The sequence below is a fragment of the Condylura cristata genome, unplaced genomic scaffold, assembly GCF_000260355.1.
Source record: "Condylura cristata isolate star-nosed mole 26May11 unplaced genomic scaffold, ConCri1.0 scaffold00021, whole genome shotgun sequence".
NCBI lineage: Eukaryota > Metazoa > Chordata > Mammalia > Eulipotyphla > Talpidae > Condylura > Condylura cristata.
In genome coordinates this window covers 2,891,868-2,915,322 of record NW_004567122.1, presented here as the reverse complement: position 1 = coordinate 2,915,322, position 23,455 = coordinate 2,891,868, and the positions used below count along the sequence as shown (strand labels likewise).

The following is a 23,455-nucleotide window of genomic DNA, read 5'->3' as shown; positions in this document are numbered from 1 at the left end:
CCCCCCCCCCGCCCCGACGCCCCCGAGGCGGGGACACAGGCCGGCGCCGACGCCCCAAGGCTGCCCTGGGGTGCTCGGGGCGTCCGCGCAGAGCCCAGGGCGCGACGCGGGGACCCGGACCCCAGCGGGAGAGGGGGCGCCACCCGGGGCCGGAATTGGATGGAGGAACCCCAGTGAGTACGACGCGCCGCTGGAGGGGCCGTCTCCCCAGGGTGGATGGGTGGGGGCGGGGGACTGTGGGGTCAGCGTCCAGCGCTCAAGCTCGCAGAGACCAGAGAGCCCGGGCCGTGCCCGGCAGTGACCGGGGCGAGCGGCAGCGCTAATGGGGACGGGAGAGGACTGAAGTAGCGGCCCTAGGAAGCCGCGCGGCGGAGGGCGGCGCTCCTGGTGGCGGGGCCAAACTCAGGCTCAGTGGCGAGCCACTTCGGAGACGGAGTCCTCCCTTGATTTTCTCTCGCCAAGGCTCCTGGGCACGTTTTTTTCCTGCTTCTCCCACCAGCTACACCTGGGGGTTTCTCCTTCCTCTTAGGGCGACGCAGCTTATTGTTCCACGAAGCTTTTTTTTTTTTTTAATCTACTGAAAGATTAGTTTTATTTGAATTAACCTACTGGGTGTCTGTCCTTTTTATTCTCCAAAGTACACTGAGTTTGAGGACCGCCCTCCTCTCCAAAGTACACTGAGGATGTTATTCCAGGAGTCCTCTGCCGCTTTCTCTTAACAAGTGGTACCATAGGACTAAGCTTCCGATCTACTGTGGTCACTTTTTGCCTTTCTTGAGCCCGTCAGTGTGCTTACCGATAAGCACACCTGACTTCTGCAGTTAGCCCCATTCACCGAGAGGGCACGTTCCCCATTTTCAGAGGATTTTAAAACTAAGTCATTGCTGAGGACGACCGTCTTCAACATGCCGCCTGATTCTCTTCAACGTCTGCTAAGACGGTGCTCAGACATCTTCCCTTACGACTTAAAATTCCCACCTAACGTTAACACACCGAGCAGGGACACTGTTATATTGTGCAATGCCCCCGTGTCACCAGGCGAACAGCTCTGTGCTGCAGGAGCAAGTGTGATGGGCGCAGCTGCGTTCACCCCAATCCCTGTGTGGAAGCCAGGAGCCTGTGCCTTGGGGTGTGCCTGCACTGCAGCAGACCCTCCAAAGATATGGTTCCAAAGGGAAAACGAGGGCCCAGACTGGCTGTAGCACCGTGTGACTGTGGCCTTTTGAGAAGTGGCAATGAGGACACAAGTGAAGACGGACACAGGTACCTGCAGGCAAGGCCAGAGTGCTGCAGACGCCCCTGCCGGCACTTGATCTTGGACTTCTGGATTCGTGAGGAAGCGTGTTTCAGCCCCCAGATAGAGCAGCTTGTAGGCCAACCCTCACACACGTACAGGGAGCTAGACCGTTCACCTTCTGATGAACAATGAAGCCCCGTATCCATCCCGGGCCCTACAGGCGAAATCCCCAAATTATAGGCAGGCCTTTCTTGCCAGAAAAAGGAATACCTTCTGCTCCGTCTTGTCTAGTTTAAATAAATGGTTATAGTAAAGGAGGGGAACCCCAAGAGAACCTTCTTTTAGCATTGGGGTGCAGAGATAGGAAGGCAAGGAAACCATTTAGATTTAAAAAAAATTTATTGAATTCCTAAAGAGGATTGTAAACTGCCAACGTTCCCATTAAAATCCTCCTTGCGGTGCATGGATTTGGGCCAGAATTGTTGGTAACAATATAGCCAAAATACCTAAGTACTTATTACTTGTGCCCAAACTAGTGTTGAGTTACTTTATTTATAAAACGACAATGGCCCAGCTGGTTTATAATTCCTGGGAGGGCAGTGCCATGCGCTGCAGCCGCCTGCAGTGGGTGAGCCTGGACAGAGAGGGCTTCTGGCTTTGAGAGTTTGCAGAAAGCTAAGGAAAAAGCACAAATAAGGTGCAGACACTGCTTATCCCAGGGTGGCGCAGCTTCACCCACCACTTAAAATTAACCTCTTCATTTCCTTCCTGTTTACCAAGTTGAGTGTTTCCTGTTGGTGTTTATGTATTTTTCTATGCTGCGTCCGTGTGCCCGCCCTGAAAATGGAATAATAAAAATGTGCCCCTGTCAAGCCCGAGGATCAGGTGAAGTGAGATGCTACCCTTGCATTAGTTGAAGCTAATTAATTGGTATGCGGAGGCTCTTCAATTCCAGAGTAACCTGGACCACATCCAGCGGCTCACTCCCTTAGCATCCCACCTCCTCCTCCACTGCTGACTAGCTTGTCTCTGCAGGCCTTGTCTCATGCAGAATCCACAGCCGCTCCCGCTACCTACAACTCAGGCTGCTGCCCAGCGGCCCCCCAACCTCCAAGTCTAGTTGAGGACCTCGCTCTGGATCCCCTTGGGGAGAGAGAATCAGACGACAGAGTCTGCAGCTGTTTTTTTTTTCTTCGTCGTGGATGACAGATAGTGCTGAATGGTTTTTCACTTCAAGTCACTGAAGGGGACTGAGGTTATCAGCTTAATTTAAAAGTAGTGCTGGAGGAACACAGCCCTCTGGATATTTAGTAAGTACTTCCGACTAAATACATTTGGAAAAGCACAGTTTTAAAAATCTCCAAAGAAAACAAAATTTTAAATGGAAAGGAATAGTAATACAAATTTTGAAAAGACTATCGGTGTTGCTGGCGTTTATTAGGTAAATACAAAGTACAGGCTCTTGCAAAGCCAAAGAGATTAGAAACCAAGTACATATTCTCTGGAAAATAGAAACATAAATTACTTTTAACTAACAATTAGGCACTTAAAATGTCAATGCAAAATAGCATTTTGAAATACAAACTGTAGTTACACCCCTACCTACCTCCTGAAATGTTTTTATAACATGAAAGGACAGCATGGCAAACAGAGTCCGGAACAAAGACAATTCCCTTCTACTATGAGAAGCTGGATCTAAATCCGTGCCACAGGCCACCGCTTAAGGGGCAGAGGGTAGGAGAAGAGTTTGACGCTTCCATGTCAGATTAAACAGAAGCACTGAAACAAAACTGTGTAACAGCATCAGTATATGTCATCATGAAAAATATATGTGGAAAATAATGAGTTTTAGACTAAAATTTTTACTTTACAACAAGGCACTTAACACATTGAAAACACTACAATAAATTTCTGAAAGAATGCAACTGCCTCCCTCTCGAACCTTGTAGTATTTCTTTTATGAGTATACTGTAACATAACTGTACATTCTGCAGCATTAATCATTGCATAGGAGGTAACTTAAATAATGACTTCCAACTTGGCAATGAAATTGGCTTATTTATATATATTTTTTTCTTTTAAATGGTAGTCTTAACTCCACAATAAAAAAATTCTCAGCCATGATTTATGTAGAACACAGCAAAGCTGAACTAAGAAATAATAAAATAAATCAACATACAAGGTGTGTATCTATATAAAAGATTATCTTTGGGTACCTCTGACATGATTTTCAGTATTTAGGTAGTGAAATCAAGAGCACTTCTTAATAGAAGAAATATTTGTAGCAAGTCAGCCAAAGAAGTTAAATTATTGCAACAAATGACATAAAAAATACCAGGAATCTTCAGAAATAGAAAAGCCTAGGACACATGGCATATTACCTGTAATAGGCTTGATTTAAACATGTAAACTTATTGATTAAGGAAACCTGCTCACACTTCCTTTCCCTACAGAAGTGAGTGTATTAAAATTAGTTTAAATTTGTAATCAATTTTACAGTGCAAAACAACAAAAGGACTTAAAAAATTAATTCCAAATATTCAGGAACAAAATGTGAACTTTAAAAAAGAAACCACTTGAGTTGCAGCAGAGTTTCATGTTAAAAAAAAAACAAAAAACATAACAGTCAACATGGTGTTTCAGAGTAAACAAAGTGTATAAGTTATAAAGGGAGATACATTAATGACCGTGATAGAGGTAAAAATGGTCTGCAAACTTTCTTCAATTGGATAAAAGATTAGAATTGCCACTTCCTGATGATATAAGCCCACTTCCCTTTGGTAAGGTTTCAAATATTTGTAAAATCACTCCCCGCATGTGATGCTTTCAGGTGACTGACAAAAAACACAAAACAAAAAGCCTTTTAAATCTTGAAGACACTTTTAAAAATGGCCAGTTAGTGTTGCAAGTCATATCGCGTCCACCATGGGGCACTAGAGTATAGCAAAGAGCCCGTTTCCCATCTGTGCACAAACCAGCGCTGGCTCACTCTCAACAGCTTTTCTTTCACAGCAAAATCTGTTTCCTGAGATGCCAGTAAATTAAATAACAGATCCAAAATGAGGTCGGGTGGAATGGGGGAATAATACTGTATTTTCTGAGCTAAAGGGAGAGCTCAAAAAATACCCTCTGAGAGGATTGCCATTTGAAGAATTTAGACTGCATGGCCTCCTCAGCAGGAATTACATGCTAGGGAGATTGCACAAAAGGCCTTGACTACAGGGAGGCCTCACACAGGAGCGCTGGTTTAGAAAAAGGTGCATAATGGGAGACCTTGTATCCTGAGGAGCCAGGACAAGGAGCTCCCAGGTGTGGTGTCTGCAAGGCGAGGTTGCAATGGTGCGTCCACCTCCAAGAGGCATGCTTGCTGGGAAGGCCTCAGGTTCGCCTTCCTCCCTAGGTGAATTCCACTTTTCCTCTCATTCTGCTATCTGGAAACTCTGAGGTAGCCGCCTACCCTCACCCGACCCTCCCTTTTTCCAACCACATGCTTTGTTGGCATCTGTGAGAACTGGCAATAAACATGGCAGGAACACAGGGCCAAAACCTGCTGGAGGAATGCGGCAGAGGGCAAACGCCGGCTGGGCTGGGTGGACGCTGCCCTCACCCCCGGCCCACTGATTTCACCTGAGCGCTCCTGGCGCGGCAGCCTGCGCTGGCACCCGTCAGTGGCTAATACAGGGGGAGGCAAGAAGGTGGCGCCCAAAGTGGCAACGCACCTCAGGTAAGCGCCGGCCGAGGGCGGTCAGGATTTCCGCATTGGGGAAATAATCCGGGCGGGGTTTCTCCTCCTGCGTTTTGCAATGCCCCTTGGCCTTCGTGCCTCTTGCCTGGGGAGCAGCCACACGAACACGTGCAGGATTGTAGCACCAGAGGGGGTGGCTCTTCTGAGCGGGTCTGCAGTGTGCTTACAGTCGAAAGGTCAGGTTTGTGCACGGAGTCGAGCTGTCGCTGCCGAGAAGTGGTCTGGGGTGGTCTCCATCCTAAGCGCAGGACACTTCGCCTCCAGTGGAAATGGGACCGGACCTCCTACCCTGTGGCCTCGCCCTGACGCAGTGGCCGGGGTTTTGGAGTCTTTGGTGTTTCTCTAAGGTTACTAGAAAGCCTAAGAAATTCAGCCAATGATTGTTGAAAATATCCTGTCGCCTTCAACAATCCCTACACCTGACAGCATCAGATCAGAACTTAACCGTCATAGTCCAGCTTGTATGCATCAACTGAAAGGACTCTAGAAACTGAGTCCCGGGGCCCTGAGCTCCCAACCAAGTGCAGGAGCGGGGGGCATATGCCTCGCTGCAGGGTCCAGAGGACTCGCCTGGCTCGGGTCCTGAGCAGCTCGGGGCCGGGAGGCGAGGACGTGGCCGCTCAGTTCCAGTCCGCAGTTCTGACCCAACCTCTTGGCGGCTGCCCCCAGGTCATGAGTGCTGTTGCCGACGCCTGCAGGCTCAGGCTTGGGGCCCACTGCCAGGCACAGCACAGCCCTGGGAGTGAGCCATCCACACCCGCATCCCTGGGGTGCCAGGCATTTCCTCGTGTACTTAGATCATCTTTCTTTATATTATAAAAATAAAAGTGAGGCATCGTGCTGGGGGAGGGGGCAGGCTGCTCATTCCCAGGCCTGCGGCAGACCTCTCACCAACCTTGTGGGGACCAGGGAGCACCCCCTGGCTGTGGTAAACCTAGTGCTGGGCCCCACTCAGCTTTAGGGAGTCTATTTACACGCAGCTGGACAGATCCAGATGTTTTATTTAAAACATTAACAAATCTTCTGATCTCAGAGGGAAAAAGAATCCTGAAAAAACTTCCGCAGTGGAGAACTTGCTGGAGAAAGGCTGAGGGAGGGTGTGTTCTTTGGCACGCCCTTCTCCAGCCCTCGGGAGGCCCCAGGCCAGTCACCAGGAAGGCGAGGCCAGAGCAAGGTCTGTCAGGATGAGCGTGAACCTGCTGCCAGGCAGCGCCGCGGCCACTTCGCTCACGCCTTGGTCCGTGTCTTCACTTCCCAGTCAGTTCTCCGAAAATGAAAACACGAAACTCTACCTTTGGTTACAGCGAGGCCTTCTCGGCGGGCGCGTCCGCCAGCTCTCAGGTGCACTTCTCGTTGTCCTCGCCGATCTTCTGGACCCGGGAATACTTTTTGCACGATGACTTGAAGCAGGCGGGTGGCCAGGAGAGTGGCCAGGAGAAGCAGCACGGAATGGAGCCTTGGACATTCTTCTCAAAAAAATAAAAGATGGGGAACCACCATGCGCGGGACAGGAAGTTGGTCTGTGAGGAGACCTTCAAGTTCTGTGGGGGGCAGGAAAGAGGGGGATGGCATGACTCTACTTCCTCTCACAATGGCCACTGGCTCAACTCAGGGAGAGTGGCGGCATCCAGGCCACAGCAGGGGGTTCCCACAGGGGCCTGACATGCTGGCCACCCCTCCCCTAGGGGTGGGGGAACGTGCAAACCCCGCTGCAGGTCCAGGAGGATGGAGCCGCAGTGGGGATCAGGCATGAGCTTTGTCCAGAGAGCCATGTGCAGGGTGTGAGACTTGGGGCAGTGGGTAGCGGAGGGAGTCCGGACGGGTGTGAGAACCAGGGCAAGCTGGAGGGCATGATGCTAAGTGAGACGGCAGGAGGAGAGAGGGAAGATACCGGATGGTGTCACGATGTGAAATACGGAGAACCCGAACAAAGGACCTGACGAAACTAAGCCACAACAAACCTAGTGGTCTGAACGCAAAAGTGAGGCGACTGGAGGGGGAAGTGAGGGGGGAGGGGCAAAGGGCACCAGTGGTCTAGGGTGGAGGATTATGGAAGCTTTGGTGGTGGGTGTGGTGTGGTGACACATCTGAAGTGTTGTGAACCTGTCCCCCCAAAATATACAATGTTAGCTCAACAAAAAATAATTATGCCAAGATTATCCTCAAGTAAGTTGTGACACAGACACTGTGACACCAAGGACATACCCCAGGACTAGGGAAACAAAGGGGTAGAATAGTCCCATGTTGGAGCAAGGAGAGAGTTAAGGAAGGCTTCCTGGAAGAGGCAGCATTCACACCAACTCTTTCAGGATAAATGGGTAAAGGGAAAAAGTGACCCAGGAAGAGCAAACAGCGCTAACAATGAGGAAGGATCGGTGCACGCACCAACTCCAGGGAACCTCATGCACTTCTTATTCCCCTGACTTAAGTAGTCACCCTCTTTTCCTCCAAATTAAGTTCTCTGAATACAGGAGGTCTTGAAAGCCAATGGCAATGCTTCCACAGAGAAGCATTTTAACTTAGCATCTGTACTTCAACTCCTACAAATTACAGGTACAGCACCTTGCTTAGCCTTCGTTACACTGCATCCTAAACTGTCCTTCCTATTTGCAACCAGCAGTAACAAACACACTTGAGTGAACTGTGGAGGCCGCAGGTGGGCAGCCGTCCCCAGGAAGCGGCCGCCCCGGACCGCTGCGCTCACCTTCTCATTGGCCATGGAGTGGTACCACCAGAAGAGCCGTGTGGTGATGTAGTAGGCAACGATCACGTCCACCGTGTAGTGCTCGTGCGCCACGAGGATGCAGACGATGCCCGCCGAGCTCAGCAGCCAGCAGATCAAGTGGTACCACCAGAAGTGGCGGGGCGAATCTGCAGGGAGGGACAGCACCGAGTCAGGAAGCGCCCCCAGGCCCACCCCCGACCGCCCTGTCCCGCTGGCCTTCGCTGGAATCACCTAAGGTCAGACTCATGAAAAGCACCAGTGCTCACAGGGAAGCGAGGGGTCCTGGATGGTGGGGGAGGGGGGCACAGCAGTCTCGCGGGGCTGCAGGCCTATCCATGCCAGTGAGTGAGGAGGAGCCCCAAACCCATCGCATGAGGGGGCTGGCTCAGACCTGCTCACCAAGGGCCCTGCTGCAAAGGCACAGTGGGGGCAATGGAAAGGAGCCGTCTACGAAGATGCTGGATGTGAGAGAGCGGGAGTGAGCCTCACGGGAGTGGCTCTGGGAGCCACGGCCTGTGCCAGTGACACCGACTCCCGCAGTCTATCCTGCTATGGCCTCGCCCTCTCGCCTAGGGCTTAACCTGTGAGTGAGACCATGGGCTGCAGCCTGAGGATCAGAGGAACCATCTGCAGTGAGGCACACGCAGGCCCCAAGGAGGCAGACCTCGCCTCTGACGCAACCCTTCTCTCGCCGTCGGTTCCTCCTGCCACCCATCACGTGGGTGACTCAACGATCCTGGAGTTGGAAAGCTGGGTGAGCCCTTACTCTTGTGTGCTGGGGGCATAGTGGGTGCCCACGCTGTTCTGTTAGGCTCAGCGTGTTAAAACCTGAACATGGAGACATCTCAGAGGCTCACCAAGTACACGTTCTCCAGCACCACAGACCTCGCCCGTCCCTAAAGCCTCACCAATCTTCCCTTGCTTACAGGGGAGAGTAAATCTGACATTTACCTAAAGATAAAAATGTCTGGGTGAAGCAGAAGTTTGCTCTATTTTCTCCACCAGCAGCAGCCCTGAAGTGGGCAAGGGCACTGAGCGGACATTTCACCAGCCACAGATCAAGAGTGAGGTTTCCGCTGTGGCTGGAGGCCCTAGCTTCACTCTGAGTAAAAATATACCTTGTCATGCCACCCTATGGACACTACCACCCCTCAGAGAGCCCTGGGTGATGCCAGAAGACAGGACAGACTTGACTTGAAATTAGAAATGATGAAAACTAAACCTGTCTGCCCTGCCATTCTGCACCATCTGAAAACTCTGTGTGGTTAAAAAAAAAAAAAAAAAGGCACAATGGGGGTGGGTGGTGGCTTCCCCAACTAGCAGGACACTCGGTATCAAGAGCCAGGCTGGGCCCTCCAGGCTGATGTTTTTAAGGAACGCCGCCCCGGAAGGGGAAGGCGTCTGCAGACGGCAGGAGGCCAGCAAAACCATTCAGGCCTCGCCTGCGCCCGCTGCGTCCAGACGCGCTACTGACACAGCAGGAGCGGCGGGCGCAGCTGACAGCAAGCTGCGAGGAAGGAGACACTGGGCGTGGACGGTTCCTCTGACCGCGAGGACAGGTCCCGGGCACAGCGGCACTCAGAAGGCGCCGCGTCTTGCAGACTCCTAACTGTGTGGGTGACGCGCGGAAACATGGGTGGGGTGGCAGAAAAGTGGAGGGCACACCCCCATTTTTTTCTGGGGGCCTCTGTCCTGAGCACCACAGATTTTCCGAATATTGGGCAAAGCAGAATGTAAGTCTTATCTTGTGAAACGCCTGTTCATACCGGACAGCCTTCATCAGAGAGCAGACACAAACCCGAGCTGCCCTGCTCTCGCTCAGGTGGGGACACAGCAGTGATAACAGTCCTCACACGTGTCTCCTCGGCGGCTCTGTAGGGTCGGACCCCGTCCGTCTCCCAAACTGCTAAACAGCCAAGGAATGACAGCACGGCCTGGGGACTCGGCCTGCTGCGTGTGGACACCCTGCCTCCCTCTGCTCCCCGGGGGACACAGCCAAGCCACCTTCTTTACTCCTTTGCATTCTGCAAAATGGGGAACAGAGCTGCCCCCTGGAGGTGCAGGGCTGCAGGGAGCATGGTGCTGCCAGCCCAGGCGGGGCCTGGCAATGGGTGCTGTGTCTGCCACTTGGCCTCTGGACCCGTCACAGAGCTACCCGGGCCTTAGGTGTCTCCTCTTCTCTGCGCGTCTGGGCCTCGGCGGCTTCACTCCACGACCGTCCTCCCCACCCGCCCACGCGCTGAGCTGTGTGTGGGCCTCAGACAGAGGGCCTCAAGGCAGGAACAGGAGAGTGCCTGATCTAGGTCCCAAGGGGCCTTCCACGGCCAGGTCAGGGTTGACAGGCACAGGCCCCTCCCCCGGGCAGGGCCAGCACGTTAGAAGGTGAACGAGGGAGGAGACTCCCCTGACGCTGGTGCAGACACGGCCCTCGGTTTTCCCCTTCCACCCTGCCCAGAGGGTCAGAGTAGACAGAGGTCACCTTCGACTCCAGGAGCATGAAGGCCCACACCTTACACCCTCTCCCACCCCAGGTATGGGGGTGGCGCTGGCAAAGGAAACGAGCTGGGGAGCTCGCTCTCTCCAGTGCACATGCACATACACATGCCCCGTCTAGCTGCCATCACTGAACCCCGCCACCCCGCAGACGGCCACAGAGAAGCCTCCCACAGGGCACAGCGTCCCTTCAGCACGGGATAAAGCGGGGGGCAGGGGGGTGGCCACTTACATTCCTTGATGAACAGGTACGTCAGGGTGAGCACGACCGTGTGGCCGCTGAAGAGGAAGTCCCCACACAGGATGTGGGAGCCGGTGATGGACAGCCCGCCGCCCGAGATGAGTCGCAGGATCCGCTGCACCTTGGCTTGCGAGTCCCCGTTGAGCTGGAGATGCAAAAGCAGGCAGCGCGGTCACAGTGCGCAGAGCCGGCTCCGGCTGGTCTGGGGGCCCGGCGCCGCCAGGCTGCGACTGCTTCTCTCTATGGGCTTCAAGCTTCGGGATGAAGCTCAGGGGAGAAGGCCTCGAGCTGGGTTTTATCACACAGCCAGTACTAGTGCTGCATCTTCAGTTATTCAATATGTGACCAGTGAGTTTTGGGGGAGCGGTGTCCTGCGCAAACCTCTAACAAATATCAGGACCGCAGGCCTCCCTGGCAGCCTAGGGGTTTGTCAGAGCCCTCACCACTATGGCCTGGGTTCGATCCCCAGCCAGGGAGTGACCCACAGGGCCCAGCAGACCTCTCCTGTTTCCCCACTGCTCCCCTCAGCAGTGTATTTCAGTAAAACTGCCTGGTCTGCTCGCTACTCCGTCTCTGGTGAATTCTCTCATCACCCCTGCACCGCTAGCCTGTACCCCAGTTCTTATGCGCATAAATAAATAAATTTTAAAAAATATATATAAGGAGGCCCTCCCTGGTGGCGCAGCGGGTTAAAGCACAGCACTGAGAATCTGAAGCCGCTTCCGCATGAGTTCGATTCCCGCCTGCCGCCTGCCCCGGAGGAGACCACATGGCGAGCCAGACCTCTCCTGACCCGCCCACTGCTCCCCTCAGCAGTGTACTTCGTCCATCTGCCTGTTCTGCTCCCCACTCTGTCTCTGGTGAAGCCTCTCACCGTCCCTGAGCCTCTGGCCTGTACCCCAGTTCTGTATGAATAAATAAATAAATCTTTAAAAAAAAAAAAATATATATATATAAATATATATAAGGAACCAAAGACTTCACCAGGCCTACATGCTCAAGAGGACGTCGCCCCTCAGGGGCACATCATGTTGGGCTGCTGCTACTTCTCCAGGGCTGTGGCCGCATCACTGACACGCAGCATGTCCTCGGGCTTCCCAGCAGGGGGCGGCTGCAATGCGTGGAGCAGAGAGGGGACCTGTCCCCCTGCCCCTCGCTGCCACACCGCCCCCTCCTCCGCCTCTACAGGCCGCTCCCACCGTGGAGCATGAACGCCAAGGCACGTCCACACCTGGCCGACAGCAGGGGCTCGCCCGGCGCCCCTTGGCCAGCTCGGCCCAGCCTCAGGCCCCTGCCCCACAGCACACAGCTGCCAGTGCAGAAATGGCGTGAGAGGGCTAGGGCCTGCCCAGCGGGTGCGCCCAAGTGAGGAACACACACTCTTCTCCTGTCAGAACACAGTGCATTTTCTGTATCTCCCTCCCTATCCACTCAGCGCTCGGATTTCCTACGCGCAAGAACACTTAAAACACAGCGTCCCTCCTCCTGGCACCTGGAGTCGAGGGGCGAAGTTCACACACTGGGGCTATGGTGCCACCCACTCTGCCTGCTGCTCCGCCCTGGCTGTGGCGATGTGGGTGCACTTGATGCCACCAGTCTTCGCGAAGACTCTCCTTTCCATAAGTCCTCAGTTCTTCCACCCTCACATGTCTGGTCGTGCTCAGTAGAATCGCCAAACTGATGGGAGGACATCGAGGTCCAAAGAAAATGGGGGTGGGGGCCAGGGTGGACTGTGGTGAAGAGGGCATTCTGGAAGGCTTCTCCTAGGTCGGTCTGGCTCCCTGGGGTCCACGCCCCACACCACTTTACACTCTGGTTCCCACACAGCTCATTCCGCAGGCGTCACTCTCTGCCCCTCAGCCGGGCAGGCACTGGGGGTGAGAGGGAGAGGCGCCCACCGGCAGACCAAGCCCCTCCGGCAGTAACCGCCACACCATTCCTGGCAAAGACAAACAGGTTCCAGGGAGCTGCACCTGGTGCTGCCAAACCAGAAACCTGGCAGCCCACATGGGTCCTCCCCAGCAGAAAGACACTGCTGGACACCAGGACTGGCGAGGGAAGGCGGAGCTGCCCAGCATGGCCTTCTCACATGGAGACGTGGGCTTGCAAAGGAAGTCGCTTCCTGCCAGCCTTGGTAACTGGGCCAGAGTGCACCAAAGCACACTTTCCCCAACACACATGCTGTGACTGCAAACCAGGGCCTGGCTGGGTGGATGGAAGTAAAAGCCTGGAAGGAAGTAAACCCAAGGCTGGAGGAGGGACAGACCAAGGGTTCCACACAGGGACCTGCAGCTGCAGTGGCGCTTGTGGGGGTCAGCTCCACGGGGTGCCTTGTGCTGGGTGTCCAAGGTGCCTATGACCCTCCTGGGGGGAGAGGTGCCTTACTGCCCAGAGTGGGGACGGGCTCCCTAGTGGGCAGGCAGCAACAGGGAGGCAGACCACCCACAGGCCCGCAGCCACAACCCAAGGGGCATTCGAGGCAGGGCTGCTTCGCGTTCTGGAGGCATCCTGAGGGTTCCCACTACCCCAGCCCATCACAAGGTGGTCTGTGGTTGTCAGAGAGACGGCGGCTGTGCCTCAGTAAGTGGCTGGGCCCTGGAGCTGGGGCTGATGAGCCAGGGTGCTCCAAGCCTCCAGTCAAGTGTGTTCCCCCAGGATCCAGGCGTGTGGGCACTGACCCACCGCTGGGAAGGGCGATACTTCACAGAAGGTGATCTTTAATTTGCCTCCTTTCTGTAATCACCATGACCGCCCTGCCAACCCCCTCGGGAACCAGGATAGGCCTGAGGCCACTTCTCCACTTACACATTGCAATAACCCCTCTGCGTGTTTACTATGCTTCTGAACTTCTCCGCTGCCTTAAATTACTTTTACTAAAAATCAGCCCGTGTTTAAGTTCTCTATGTCCACTGTTTTAATTACTGTTACTTTCTGCTTTGATGGTGTTGGAAAATTATAGCTTCTCCAAACCACACCTATATTTGGTGAGGAGACTGTGTTGGCTCCTCCAGACAACTATTTCCCCTCCACTTTGGACATCTGCTTAGTGTTCAGTAAAATGACATGTTTGACTTGATTCCTTCGTCCAGAAAGCACATGATTTGTAAGACTCCTGTCTTAGGAACCAGGGCACCCAGGCTAGCCCGTGGTTAACAACTGTCTGGGGAGCTGACTTTACCGGAGAAGCTGCTTAACTCCCACTCTCGATCTCAGCAATGGCCCCTTTCTGTCTCGCCAACTGCTAAAACCTTTGAGGTCCAAAAATACTTCTCTCTTTTAAGCCGATGGCCAAGCTATTAGCACCTGCTGTGCATCCAGCACAGGGTCCCCGTCCAGATGCTTTCTCATTAAGTAAATATTTTCTTTAAAGTAGCCAAGTGAAGGAAGTAACTTAAGCATTCCATAACAGAGGAGTAAATGAATGCACATTCTTTATACACAAGGGAATATTAGTCAGCTACCAAAACGATAAGCTTGCCACTTGCAACAATATGGATGGAACTGGAATGGATTACGCTGAGCAAAATAACTCCGAAGGAGAAAAGACAAATATTGGATGATTTTACTTGCGTGGAGTATTAACCAAAAGAACCCCCAGCTGTCCGACTGTATCTGACTGTAGAATTAATGCCACGAGAGGGAGGGAGGTGAGCAAAGGAGAGAGGCAGCTCACTGGACTGTGGTGGAGAGTTATGGTGCCTGGTGGTGGGTGTGGTGGGCCAACATACATCTGAGGAGGGTTGAACCCAGCCGCTCAAGTATATATAGTCTTTGTATATAGCAACTTTGTAAACCAAAGTTGTCTCAGGTAAAAAAAAATTATACAACTAAAAAAAGTAGTATGAAAAGTGTGAGTTCAAATGGCTCAAATCCTACCACTTGTAAGCTGTGTGACCTGGGGACGTTAGCTGAGTTTCTCATCTGTAAGATGAAAAGAAGACCATCGCCTTCTTCATAGGGTGACAGTGAGGGGTAAGTGAGAATGCAATTTGTGCATGTCTGATGTAGGGTGAACACTGAAGAAATATAAACTGTTGTGCCACAAGAAATCTTTCTAGGCCTCTCTGTAGAACTGTACCTACTCTCTGAGCTCCTTCAATCTTTTCTGTTCCGTTACACGGCTGATAGCTGCTTCCTACCAGGCAGCAAGCGATAAGCTATGTTTCAGCCTGGTCTTTCCAGACTGTGCGGATAAGGAAGTGTCTTTGCACAAGGACATGTTTTCTAGTTCTTCCCCACAGTCTAAGGAAAAACAGAAAATCAGCTTGAGTGCAGTTCACACTCAAGGTGGGCGGGGGTCAGTGTCTGCGGCCAGCAGAGGGGTCTGAAGGCCTCAGGGCGGAGCGCAGCCCAGCCCCGGCCCAGCCCCTTCCAGGGAGGCACTTACCTTTGGGGCACACTGGAAGTGCATGCCTGGCACCGGCAGCGTCGTGACATACATGGTGATGCAGCGGTACAGGTACAGGGTCCCGATGATGAAGAAGAACCTGCGCCCCACGATCGACCTGGAGGAGACACAGGGAGGGGAGGTGTGGTAATGGGGTGCTTCTGTCCCACACAGCAGAGAAACAAGTTTAACAGAAAAGGAGCCTGAAGGGCTCTGGGGGGCATCCGTGGTGCAGGTGAGTGGGCAGGCACACCTGGAGCCACCACCCTGTGCTTCATGGAGAGGAAAGGACGCCAGTGCCCGCCCAGAGGAAGGAGGCCAGTGGGAGTGGGGTGTCGACCGGACCAAGGGTTCTGGAGGCCTGCCTCTCCTCAAAAGAGTGCCCTTTACTGGAGAATCTGCATAACTGGACACACAGAGGAAGTGTGGCCACTGGACCAGGCCGTGGAAGCCAGGTGCACTCGGGACCGCTGCGAAGGACTTGGCAACCTGGGCATGGAATGTTCTAGGACCACACAGGTGTGTCGGGGATGATGCTGTGCTGATGGCCAGAGTAGCCTGTGTGCTGGGCGGCATTAATGGTGATGTTACCAGTGAATTCCTTTACCCTTATTTTATTCAGTCGTGATCAACAAAGGATTAAGGATCTCTCTGTATTTTGGGAGGCAGCAGTGGCCTTGACTAGCATGGGGTTCCTGTCCCTCAGCCCCAGGCCCTTGGCTGGTTCTGAGCCACTACCCTCCCCGCATCCACCTGCCCGCTCATGGGCACCTGGTAGGCACTGAGCGAGAGCGGATGACAGCCGCTGTGTCTTGCGGAGGTAGGCCTGGACTCTAGGGATGGGTGGGACCAGAAAACCCCTAGAACTGCGAGTGGCAATTGCCCTAGTCCATCAAATATTATTCCAGGTCGCCTGTTTTTAGAGCGCTCCCATTTTCAAAACTAGCAATGATCGAACGCTGGTGTGAAAACAGGAAGTTTCAGGTACTTTAGGTTTTCTCCAAGACTGTAGTCCTGACCTGGATCAAGGTCCCATTCAGTAATTGCTGGGGCTAAGTACAACTACAATTTTAGCTGCCTCTCTCCAGTGGCTATTTGAAGACTATCCCAGGGTTTCTGGAGTCAAAACTGAGGGAGGAACATCACCCAGATGAGTCGTAGAAAGTACTGATTTATTGCAAGGCATCTCTTCAAAGGCCTGCTGTCCCAACAGCACCCAGTCTCTGCCTTTGGGTAAGTGCTGGACGACTTCTGCAGGCTCAACCACAGGCCCCAGGGGGGCACAGGGCTTGCTCGAAGCTGGCGGAGACAACAGAAGCAAGGGGAGGTGGGTCCATTTATTCCAGTGTCAGGAGCTGAGAGGTCCTCAAGGCAGAAAGCTAACTGAGAAGGTGAACAAGCCACTCTGCAGTCTTACTTGGAAAAGAACTACTGCTAATAATTTCCTTCCATAGTTTTGAAGCTGTGAGAGAGGAGAAAAGACAGGAAGAAAGAGAAGAGGGGAGAGGAGGGAGGGAGAAGGCAAGTAGGACTCCTCATTCATCTGGGATGCTCAAAAGCAGGTTTTAAAAATTAAGGGCCCGCCCTGGTGGCACAATGGGTTAAAGCGTGGCACTATGAAGCTACCGCAGCCACTGCAGCATGAGTTCCATTCCCAGCCAGGGAGGTGACCACATGGCACAGCAGACCCCCCCTGACCCGACCGCTGCTCCCCTCAGCAGTGTGTTTCTCAGTCGGCCTGTTCTGCTCCCCACTGTCTCTGGTAAATCCTCTCACACCCTGCCCTGCACCTCTGGCCTGTAACCCAATTCTGTATGTATAAATCAATAAATCTTCTTTAAAAATTACTCCACTAATTACTGAAATAGTAGCACCAATCCAAGGTCAAAGCAAAAAGATGTTTTTATAAGTAAAAATAAAATCATTTACTAAGTCAAAATTACTGATAGTGATATGACCGGCACAGTGGATGTCATGAAAACCTGCCAGTTTGGCCAAGAAAAAGACTCAAGTGTGGATGGAGAAGCAGCAAAGAGTCAAAGTGACACTGCACTTCAGGGTAGGAACAGCTACTTAGATTCTGAGAAATTTTAGATTCTGACACAGATGAATGAAATTTTTGCTTTATATGAAAGGAGAAAGCAAACATCGCTGGAGCTATTAGAGTCAGTGTCAATTCTGGAGACAAAAATGAAAACTGCGTTTCAAAAATTTTTTTTTCTTGCTTATAGCATAAACAGCTTACAGCGTTAAGAATTGCACTTGCAAAAAGTTCTACTACATAAAAGACAAAGGGCTGCTTCTACTTCCACCTACTCAGGAAACATTAAGAGAAACACTGAGGAATATGCTTAGGAATAATTTCAGTCAGTGGAATAAGTTTTCAAAATTGCAAACTTGAAGTTGGGGAACTTTTTCGCAAAGACAAACTGAATCCTCCACTCAGCAACAACCAATGGAAAGAACAACGAATACATTCTCCCTTCTCAAAATGAACGTGTGGCATCAACCCTGAAACCCTACTTTGAAGGTCTGCACTACATCAATAAGGTAGCATGCATTGCAGTTCCCGCGTTTATGGGCGATGCTTTACGCACTTTTATTTTGGAGATCTCATTATGTTACCTGAGTGTTCCATAGAGAACAAACCTCTGAATGATGAGAAGAAAAGGGGCATTGAGGGACCTTATTTTGGATAAACCAGAAGTCAGAAATCACCATTTCAGAGCGACGGCCTATTTTTAAGTGTCTTCAAAGCAGAAAGACCTGGCGTGGAGCTTCCCGGTGGCTGCTAGTCCCAACGCCGAGACAGACCAGCGCACTGAGCGCGCCTTTGTGGGGCCGCGGGGAAACCAGAGGGCTCGTTTACTTTAGCAATCCAAACCCCAACCGCAGGGACCCATGTCTAAATCCAGTTTCTTAAACAAACTCTGACCAGGCTGCCAACTGGCAAAGGAAAAAGAAAGACACTGTTTGAGAACTCCCGAACTCAACCCAGCCTGGAAGCTTGCTGTGGGCTGTGGACCCCACAGCTCTTGCCCTGAGGGGGCGGGCACACTACCTGGGGGGGGGGGGTGGTCCTTTCCCACCTGTGGGAAGCCTAAAGCAACACAGAGTGAGGAGGGAATGCCATTCCTTTTCAAGGGTCTTGATTTTGCACACAAGTTGTTGCATTCACGGGCACCCTCAGTTCGCAGGGTGAATCGCCCGCCCCAGCGCTGGGCAACTGCACCCGCAACGGGTGGCTCAAGGAACGAACGGCTACCACCCAGGGGCCTGGGCTTGTTCACGGTAGGGGTCTTTTGCGTCCCTCTGCTCACCCAGTGCCTGCAGTGGCTGGAGCAGAGCCGCAGGGCCCCGCCAGCAAACGCCCGGCCCACCCGCCCGCCCAGACCCACTTACTTGTATCTGAGAAACAGCCACTGGGTGACCCACAGGCCAACGAGTATGATCCCGTTTATTTCTGATACAGAAAACGCCCATTTCACCCGGTCGATGTAATCGAAGAACTTGTCGGGCAGGGGCGGGCTGAGCTCCTTGGGGGGCACGCGCTCGTGCACCACGGTGATCATGACGGTGGTGAGCACCAGGTTGAAGAGCGCGTAGACGAAGGCGATGCCGGTCTTCCACCACTCCAGCGGGAACTTGTTGCGCAGCTCGGCGGGCATAGCGATCTGGATGTAGTCTGGGTACTTCTTGGCGCCCTTCCGCAGCCCGTTGGGCAAGCTCTTGGCTTTGTCGCTGCCATTTTTGCTCTCCTCCTCGGCCAGCTCGGTGGGGCTGGTGTAAGTGTCGGCAGGGTGGCTGGTCTGGCTCTCCCTGTGCTCTTCGAGCTTCGCCGTCTCTATGACATCCATTGTCCCGCGTTCAGATCCGCGACGCGGCGGCCGGGCGCTTGCTCTCTGTGGCGACCGAGCCCGCGCGGCCTTTCTGTGGGCAGCTCAGCATGGACGCTGCTCGCTGACCCGTTCCCTGGCGCAGGGCGCAGACCGCGGCCGCCGGGCGGCTGCTGCCCCCATGCAGCTGCGCATGCACCGCTCTCAGGAGATGCTGCTACCCCACCTGGAAGGACAGGGCGAAACAACATTGGGAAGATGGGCTTGTCTGACTGGCCACCGTGCAAAAGGAAAACATGACGACACGAAGGGAAAAAATACCAAAGCCACGTGGCGTTAGGAATAAACACACCGTCGGGGACACAGCTAGGGCTACTGAGGTCTTATTTGTCAAATGTGGAATCGCTTTCTCTTGGGGTGCTTGTCTCCTTAGGAGGGAAAGTCCATACAAGTGGCAACCTGGTACTAGTCAATTCTGCCTAAATGTCAAAAAATAAAAAAAAAAGTAGTAGCCAATACTGCACTAACACCCCTGTTGCTGACCGTGAAGTCACAATCAGCTAGAATCTCCCCCCGAGTCACACCATTTCCCTCCTCAGACTGCATCTTCTCTGTCAACCTTAAGGAATAAAAACTGGTATCCGGCCAGTTAACATGCATCAAATAATCGTCACTCTTCACACTGCTCAAGTCAGTTTTCTACTTTCTCTTGAAAAACTGGGGTCTTTCTAAGCGACCACTGCTCAAAATAGATCAGTAATGTCCTGTCGGGTATATATACAGCCGTGCAGCCTCAGTTTACCATGTCCTATTACACAAATGCACTTCAAACACAAGGAAACCTGACAGCCTTCAAAATAACCCCATGAAAAGATGCAGAAAGCCTCAGCTGGGTCTTATTCAGGTCCCAGAACCTCCTAGTAACTGGAAGGATTGAATACTTCACTGCAAGTTAACGGCACAAGTTAGTAAATAAAAGCACGTTGACAAAACCCCCACAGTGTCTTCCAGAGAACAGAGGCCGGGAGCCCCAGGCACTTACCCGAGCGGCTTCGGGTGAGCTCCTCCTCGGGCTCCCAACGCAAGCCTTCTCCCGGCACAGCCTGGCCGCCAGCCTTTTATACTTGGCGCACACAGGGCCCGGCTGTTCCCAATTTGGGAAAGCAGTATTTTCGTCCCAAGTCACCCCAGCCACCTGCGGAGGCTTCCAACCTCGTCATTAGTCCCCACCCGAGTCTACCACACAGCTTCGGCACGGTCTTTGCATTTTTAAGGCCTCCCTCACTGGGAGACTTCAGGAAAACATGAGGGGGAGAAACTCCACAGGGAGGTAGCTAAGCCTTTATTTAACCAAAAAAAAAAAAAAAAAAGGGGGGGGTGAAGGCTAAAATGGCACAGTCACTATGTACATATTTGGCAATATCTGTGGGCCATTGTGGATGGTAAATAGATGCCTGTTGAGGGTGTATGGCTGAGGGACATCTGAGGCAATTTAAAGGGCTGGATAAAACAAAACCCAAAATAAGGCCCCTGACCTCAACACTACCCAGGGGCCTATATTTGGTGGGAGAGACAGAGCTAGGTGGACAGGACTGGAGCAGCCTGGGCAGCACACCGCACAGGCAGGAGCCCGGGGCGACACTCACGACGTGTATCCAGAGAGCACAGCCTTGTTCTCAAGAGGCAATGCCAGAAATGGAGGGTGGAGATGGCAGGAGACCTGGCCCCAAACCCTAACACCTTAAATCAGGATTCTAAAGCAGCAGGCCTCTTTGGCAGGGTTTCCCGTTGCCCCCAGCACAATGCTGTGAGAAGACTAAACCGACAGGAAACCCCGTGAACTATCCCCCCAAACAACCTTCACCACCATGGGTCCCCACTTGCACTGGAGGCTCCCCACACTAGCTCAGCCATTGCCCGTCTCCCTGCGTCAGCGCTAGACGAGGCCACACGCAGCGTCTCGCCTGACGGCCCTGTGAGTGCCCTTCAACTCGACCTCTCCACATCTGCCTGGAGCCTGGTGTTCGTAGGTGACTGGAACCCAGGTCCCACCAGCACACACACAGGCGGTCTTTACAAAGTTCCGCCCGGTTCTAGAACATGGAATGTAGAACAGCGATGACCCAATTAGTTACCCGTATTTCTTTCTTTTTTTTTCAGAAGACAAAGCACTCAGCCACCGCCTCATGGGAGGAGTGGGGATGACTGAAATAATTAATCATGCAGAGCTTCGTGCTCCCTGGGGAAAGAGTGCCGAGAGTGCGAAGCCCGTTTATTGTCATTAGCGGGAGGATTGATATTTTCCTTGGGATTTCATTAGGGAGATTAAAGAGGCAAAGCACGGTGTGTCAGTGGGAGGTAATGTTTGTCACCTTGAGGACATCCTAACGTACTCATTCCTGTGGTCATCCTGGCCTCTTGGCTGCTCTCTGGGGGAGTGGCAGTATTTGCAACAGCCTTCTGGAGGGCTGACAAGCCTGTGGCTTCATTTGTGTAAGGCACCATACCAGAGCTTGAGGCAGAAGAGAAGTTAACCTCTTCTAGCATCAGTGCTCAGGGTGGAGAAGTGCTAGACGTGAACCTAGGTGACGCTTACAAAGTGAAAGACCTCTGTAGGCTCATGTTCCTTTTGAAGGGCAAGTGAAAAATGGAAAAGTTTAGCACAGCAGTCACAGTGCTTTGCTGGTTTATTTATTTATTTATTTTTTTGAACTATGATTTATTCCAAAAGGAAGGTTTCGAATTAGATGATGGCAAGTAAAACACAAACATGTAGAAAGAAAAGGCACCTGCAAATTTCAATTCCCACTTAATTTTTAGGAGAGAAAATCTCCAGTGGTAGGAACAGAGATACATATAGCCATGCTTTTTCGGTAGGACACTCATAATTGTTGGTGCCATGAGGGCTCTCAGGCATCTCTAGGGATGGAAAGTCTTCTGTTGCCTGGTTTTTTCATACCTTAAAGGAGCTTTGGTATCTTTCTGTGAAGCTACAAGAAAGCCTACCATTTCACTTCTGTCTCGTTCAGATCACGTCTACTGTACTCTTCAGGTTTGCTATGCAACATACTTAGGATCACGCCCTGCAGAGGAGACGAGCGTAGACAGGTTCAGGCCGGGGGCCGAGATACGCCTGGCTGGCTCGATGTGTGTGTCAGCCAGTTGTGCCTTTTCAGTGGTCAAGGAGATAAGCAGCAGAAGTTTGCAAACAGTTAAAAAGTGAAGGAAGCGCTCTTATGCTTCAATGCGGGCTTTACTGTTTAGAAAGATGCTGTCTGTTGACATTCATGAAGCACTGATCACAGAAAATGTGCTTCTAGCTTGCAGATTGCAATTATGAATAAGATTTCCATGCCCAGATTCCAAGGCATGTGAAAAATTTCCCACCCATCCTATTTTCAGAGAAGAAGACATCTTAGCCTTGCCCTGTTAAGTCTTAGAGCTTAGGCAGACCTCTCCCTTGCAGGGCATTTCAATAAACCTGCCTTTCTTGTTCTTAAAGAATAAAAAGTGTGAGCGTTTAACGTGCTCGTGATTCTTCCCACCTGAGATGGCTAAGCACTCACCCTTACGGATAACTAGACCCCCCTGAGTCTACTTCAGAAGCGCCCACAAAATCCGTTAAATATTGTTACTTACAAGTTCTCAAAAATTGAAAAGAGCCACTGCTTAGTAAAAAATGAACAAGGACATGTGTGAGTACTTTCCCAGCAAAAGTAACCTGGCCGTGGCTGCCACACTGCCTCCAGGCCCATGTGTGGGGAGGTGAGACAGGCCACATTCCACAGGTGTGGTAAACTGGCCCGTATCGTGATGGCACTACTCCGAGAAGGGACTCTGGGGCAGAATTTTAATGAAAAGCAGCACTGAAAAAGCAACGACTTCTGAGCTCTGGGAGAGAGGTTTGAGTGGTGAACACACCTTTTGATTTCTGCTGCTTATTTATCCCCCAAATTAATAAGGCAGGCTAGATAGCATTAGCTCTCAGAGGGGAGAACAGAAAGATGCAGCCCCCTGATAAGGCCACAAGAGGCTGCAGTGCCTGCAAATAGGCTGGGACCTTTTTTCTTTCCTTTTTTTTTTTTTTAAAGATTTATTTATTTATTTGTGCATACAGAACTGGGGTACAGGCCAGAGGCTCAGGGGCGGTGAGAGGCTTCACCAGAGACAGAGTGGGGAGCAGAACAGGCAGATCGACGAAGTACACTGCTGAGGGGAGCAGCGGGCAGGCCAGGAGAGGTCTGGCTCGCCATGTGGTCTCCTCCGGGGCAGGCGGCAGGCGGGAATCGAACTCATGCGGAAGTGGCTTCAGATTCTCACTGCTGTGCTTTAACCCGCTGCGCCACCAGGGAGGGCCTCTTTCCTTTTTTTAAGCACCATATTTAAATTTATTTGTCAGTACATTCAGTACATGTATGAAATCGCTCTTCTCACAGTGCTACTAGCAAGCCAGAGATTGCCAAAACATAATGCCTACTTTCATATAAGGAGGCCAAGCCCTACAGTGTCCAGGAGGGGCTGGGAGTAGCAGGTGGCAGGAAGCTTTTGCTCATTCATTCATTCCCCCGGGTCTGAGGGGTGCAATTTTTCAGACAGATAAATTCTGGCCTCAGAGAGGCCAGACTGTTAGACACTGTCACAGGTGGAAGCAGAAGAGCTTAATACAGAGTGTTGTAAACCTAGTAACAGAGATCAACTGTTAAAAATGGGGAACAGAGGAAGGGCCCCCTAATCCAGAGGGGCTGGAGGGCAGAGAGACCGGGGCAGGATGCTGGTCAGGAAAGACGCCCT

The 23,455-nt window shown here is 52.2% G+C and overlaps 1 protein-coding gene across 1 annotated transcript in view; it reads right to left on the bottom strand.

Moving 5' to 3' along the window:
* Positions 1–2,641: 2,641 nt before the first annotated feature.
* The window catches only part of SGMS2 (sphingomyelin synthase 2), a 119,754-nt gene continuing 98,940 nt past the window's right edge, over positions 2,642–23,455 (bottom strand). Inside the window, exons 2-6 of the mRNA XM_004686466.2 lie at positions 18,231–18,890; positions 14,829–14,946; positions 10,433–10,586; positions 7,687–7,853; positions 2,642–6,523 (exon numbers count right to left, since the gene is read on the bottom strand). Coding sequence (XP_004686523.1) covers positions 6,320–6,523; positions 7,687–7,853; positions 10,433–10,586; positions 14,829–14,946; positions 18,231–18,685 — 1,098 coding nt within the window. The 5' untranslated portion in view covers positions 18,686–18,890 and the 3' untranslated portion in view covers positions 2,642–6,319. The remainder of the gene's footprint in view (positions 6,524–7,686; positions 7,854–10,432; positions 10,587–14,828; positions 14,947–18,230; positions 18,891–23,455) is intronic.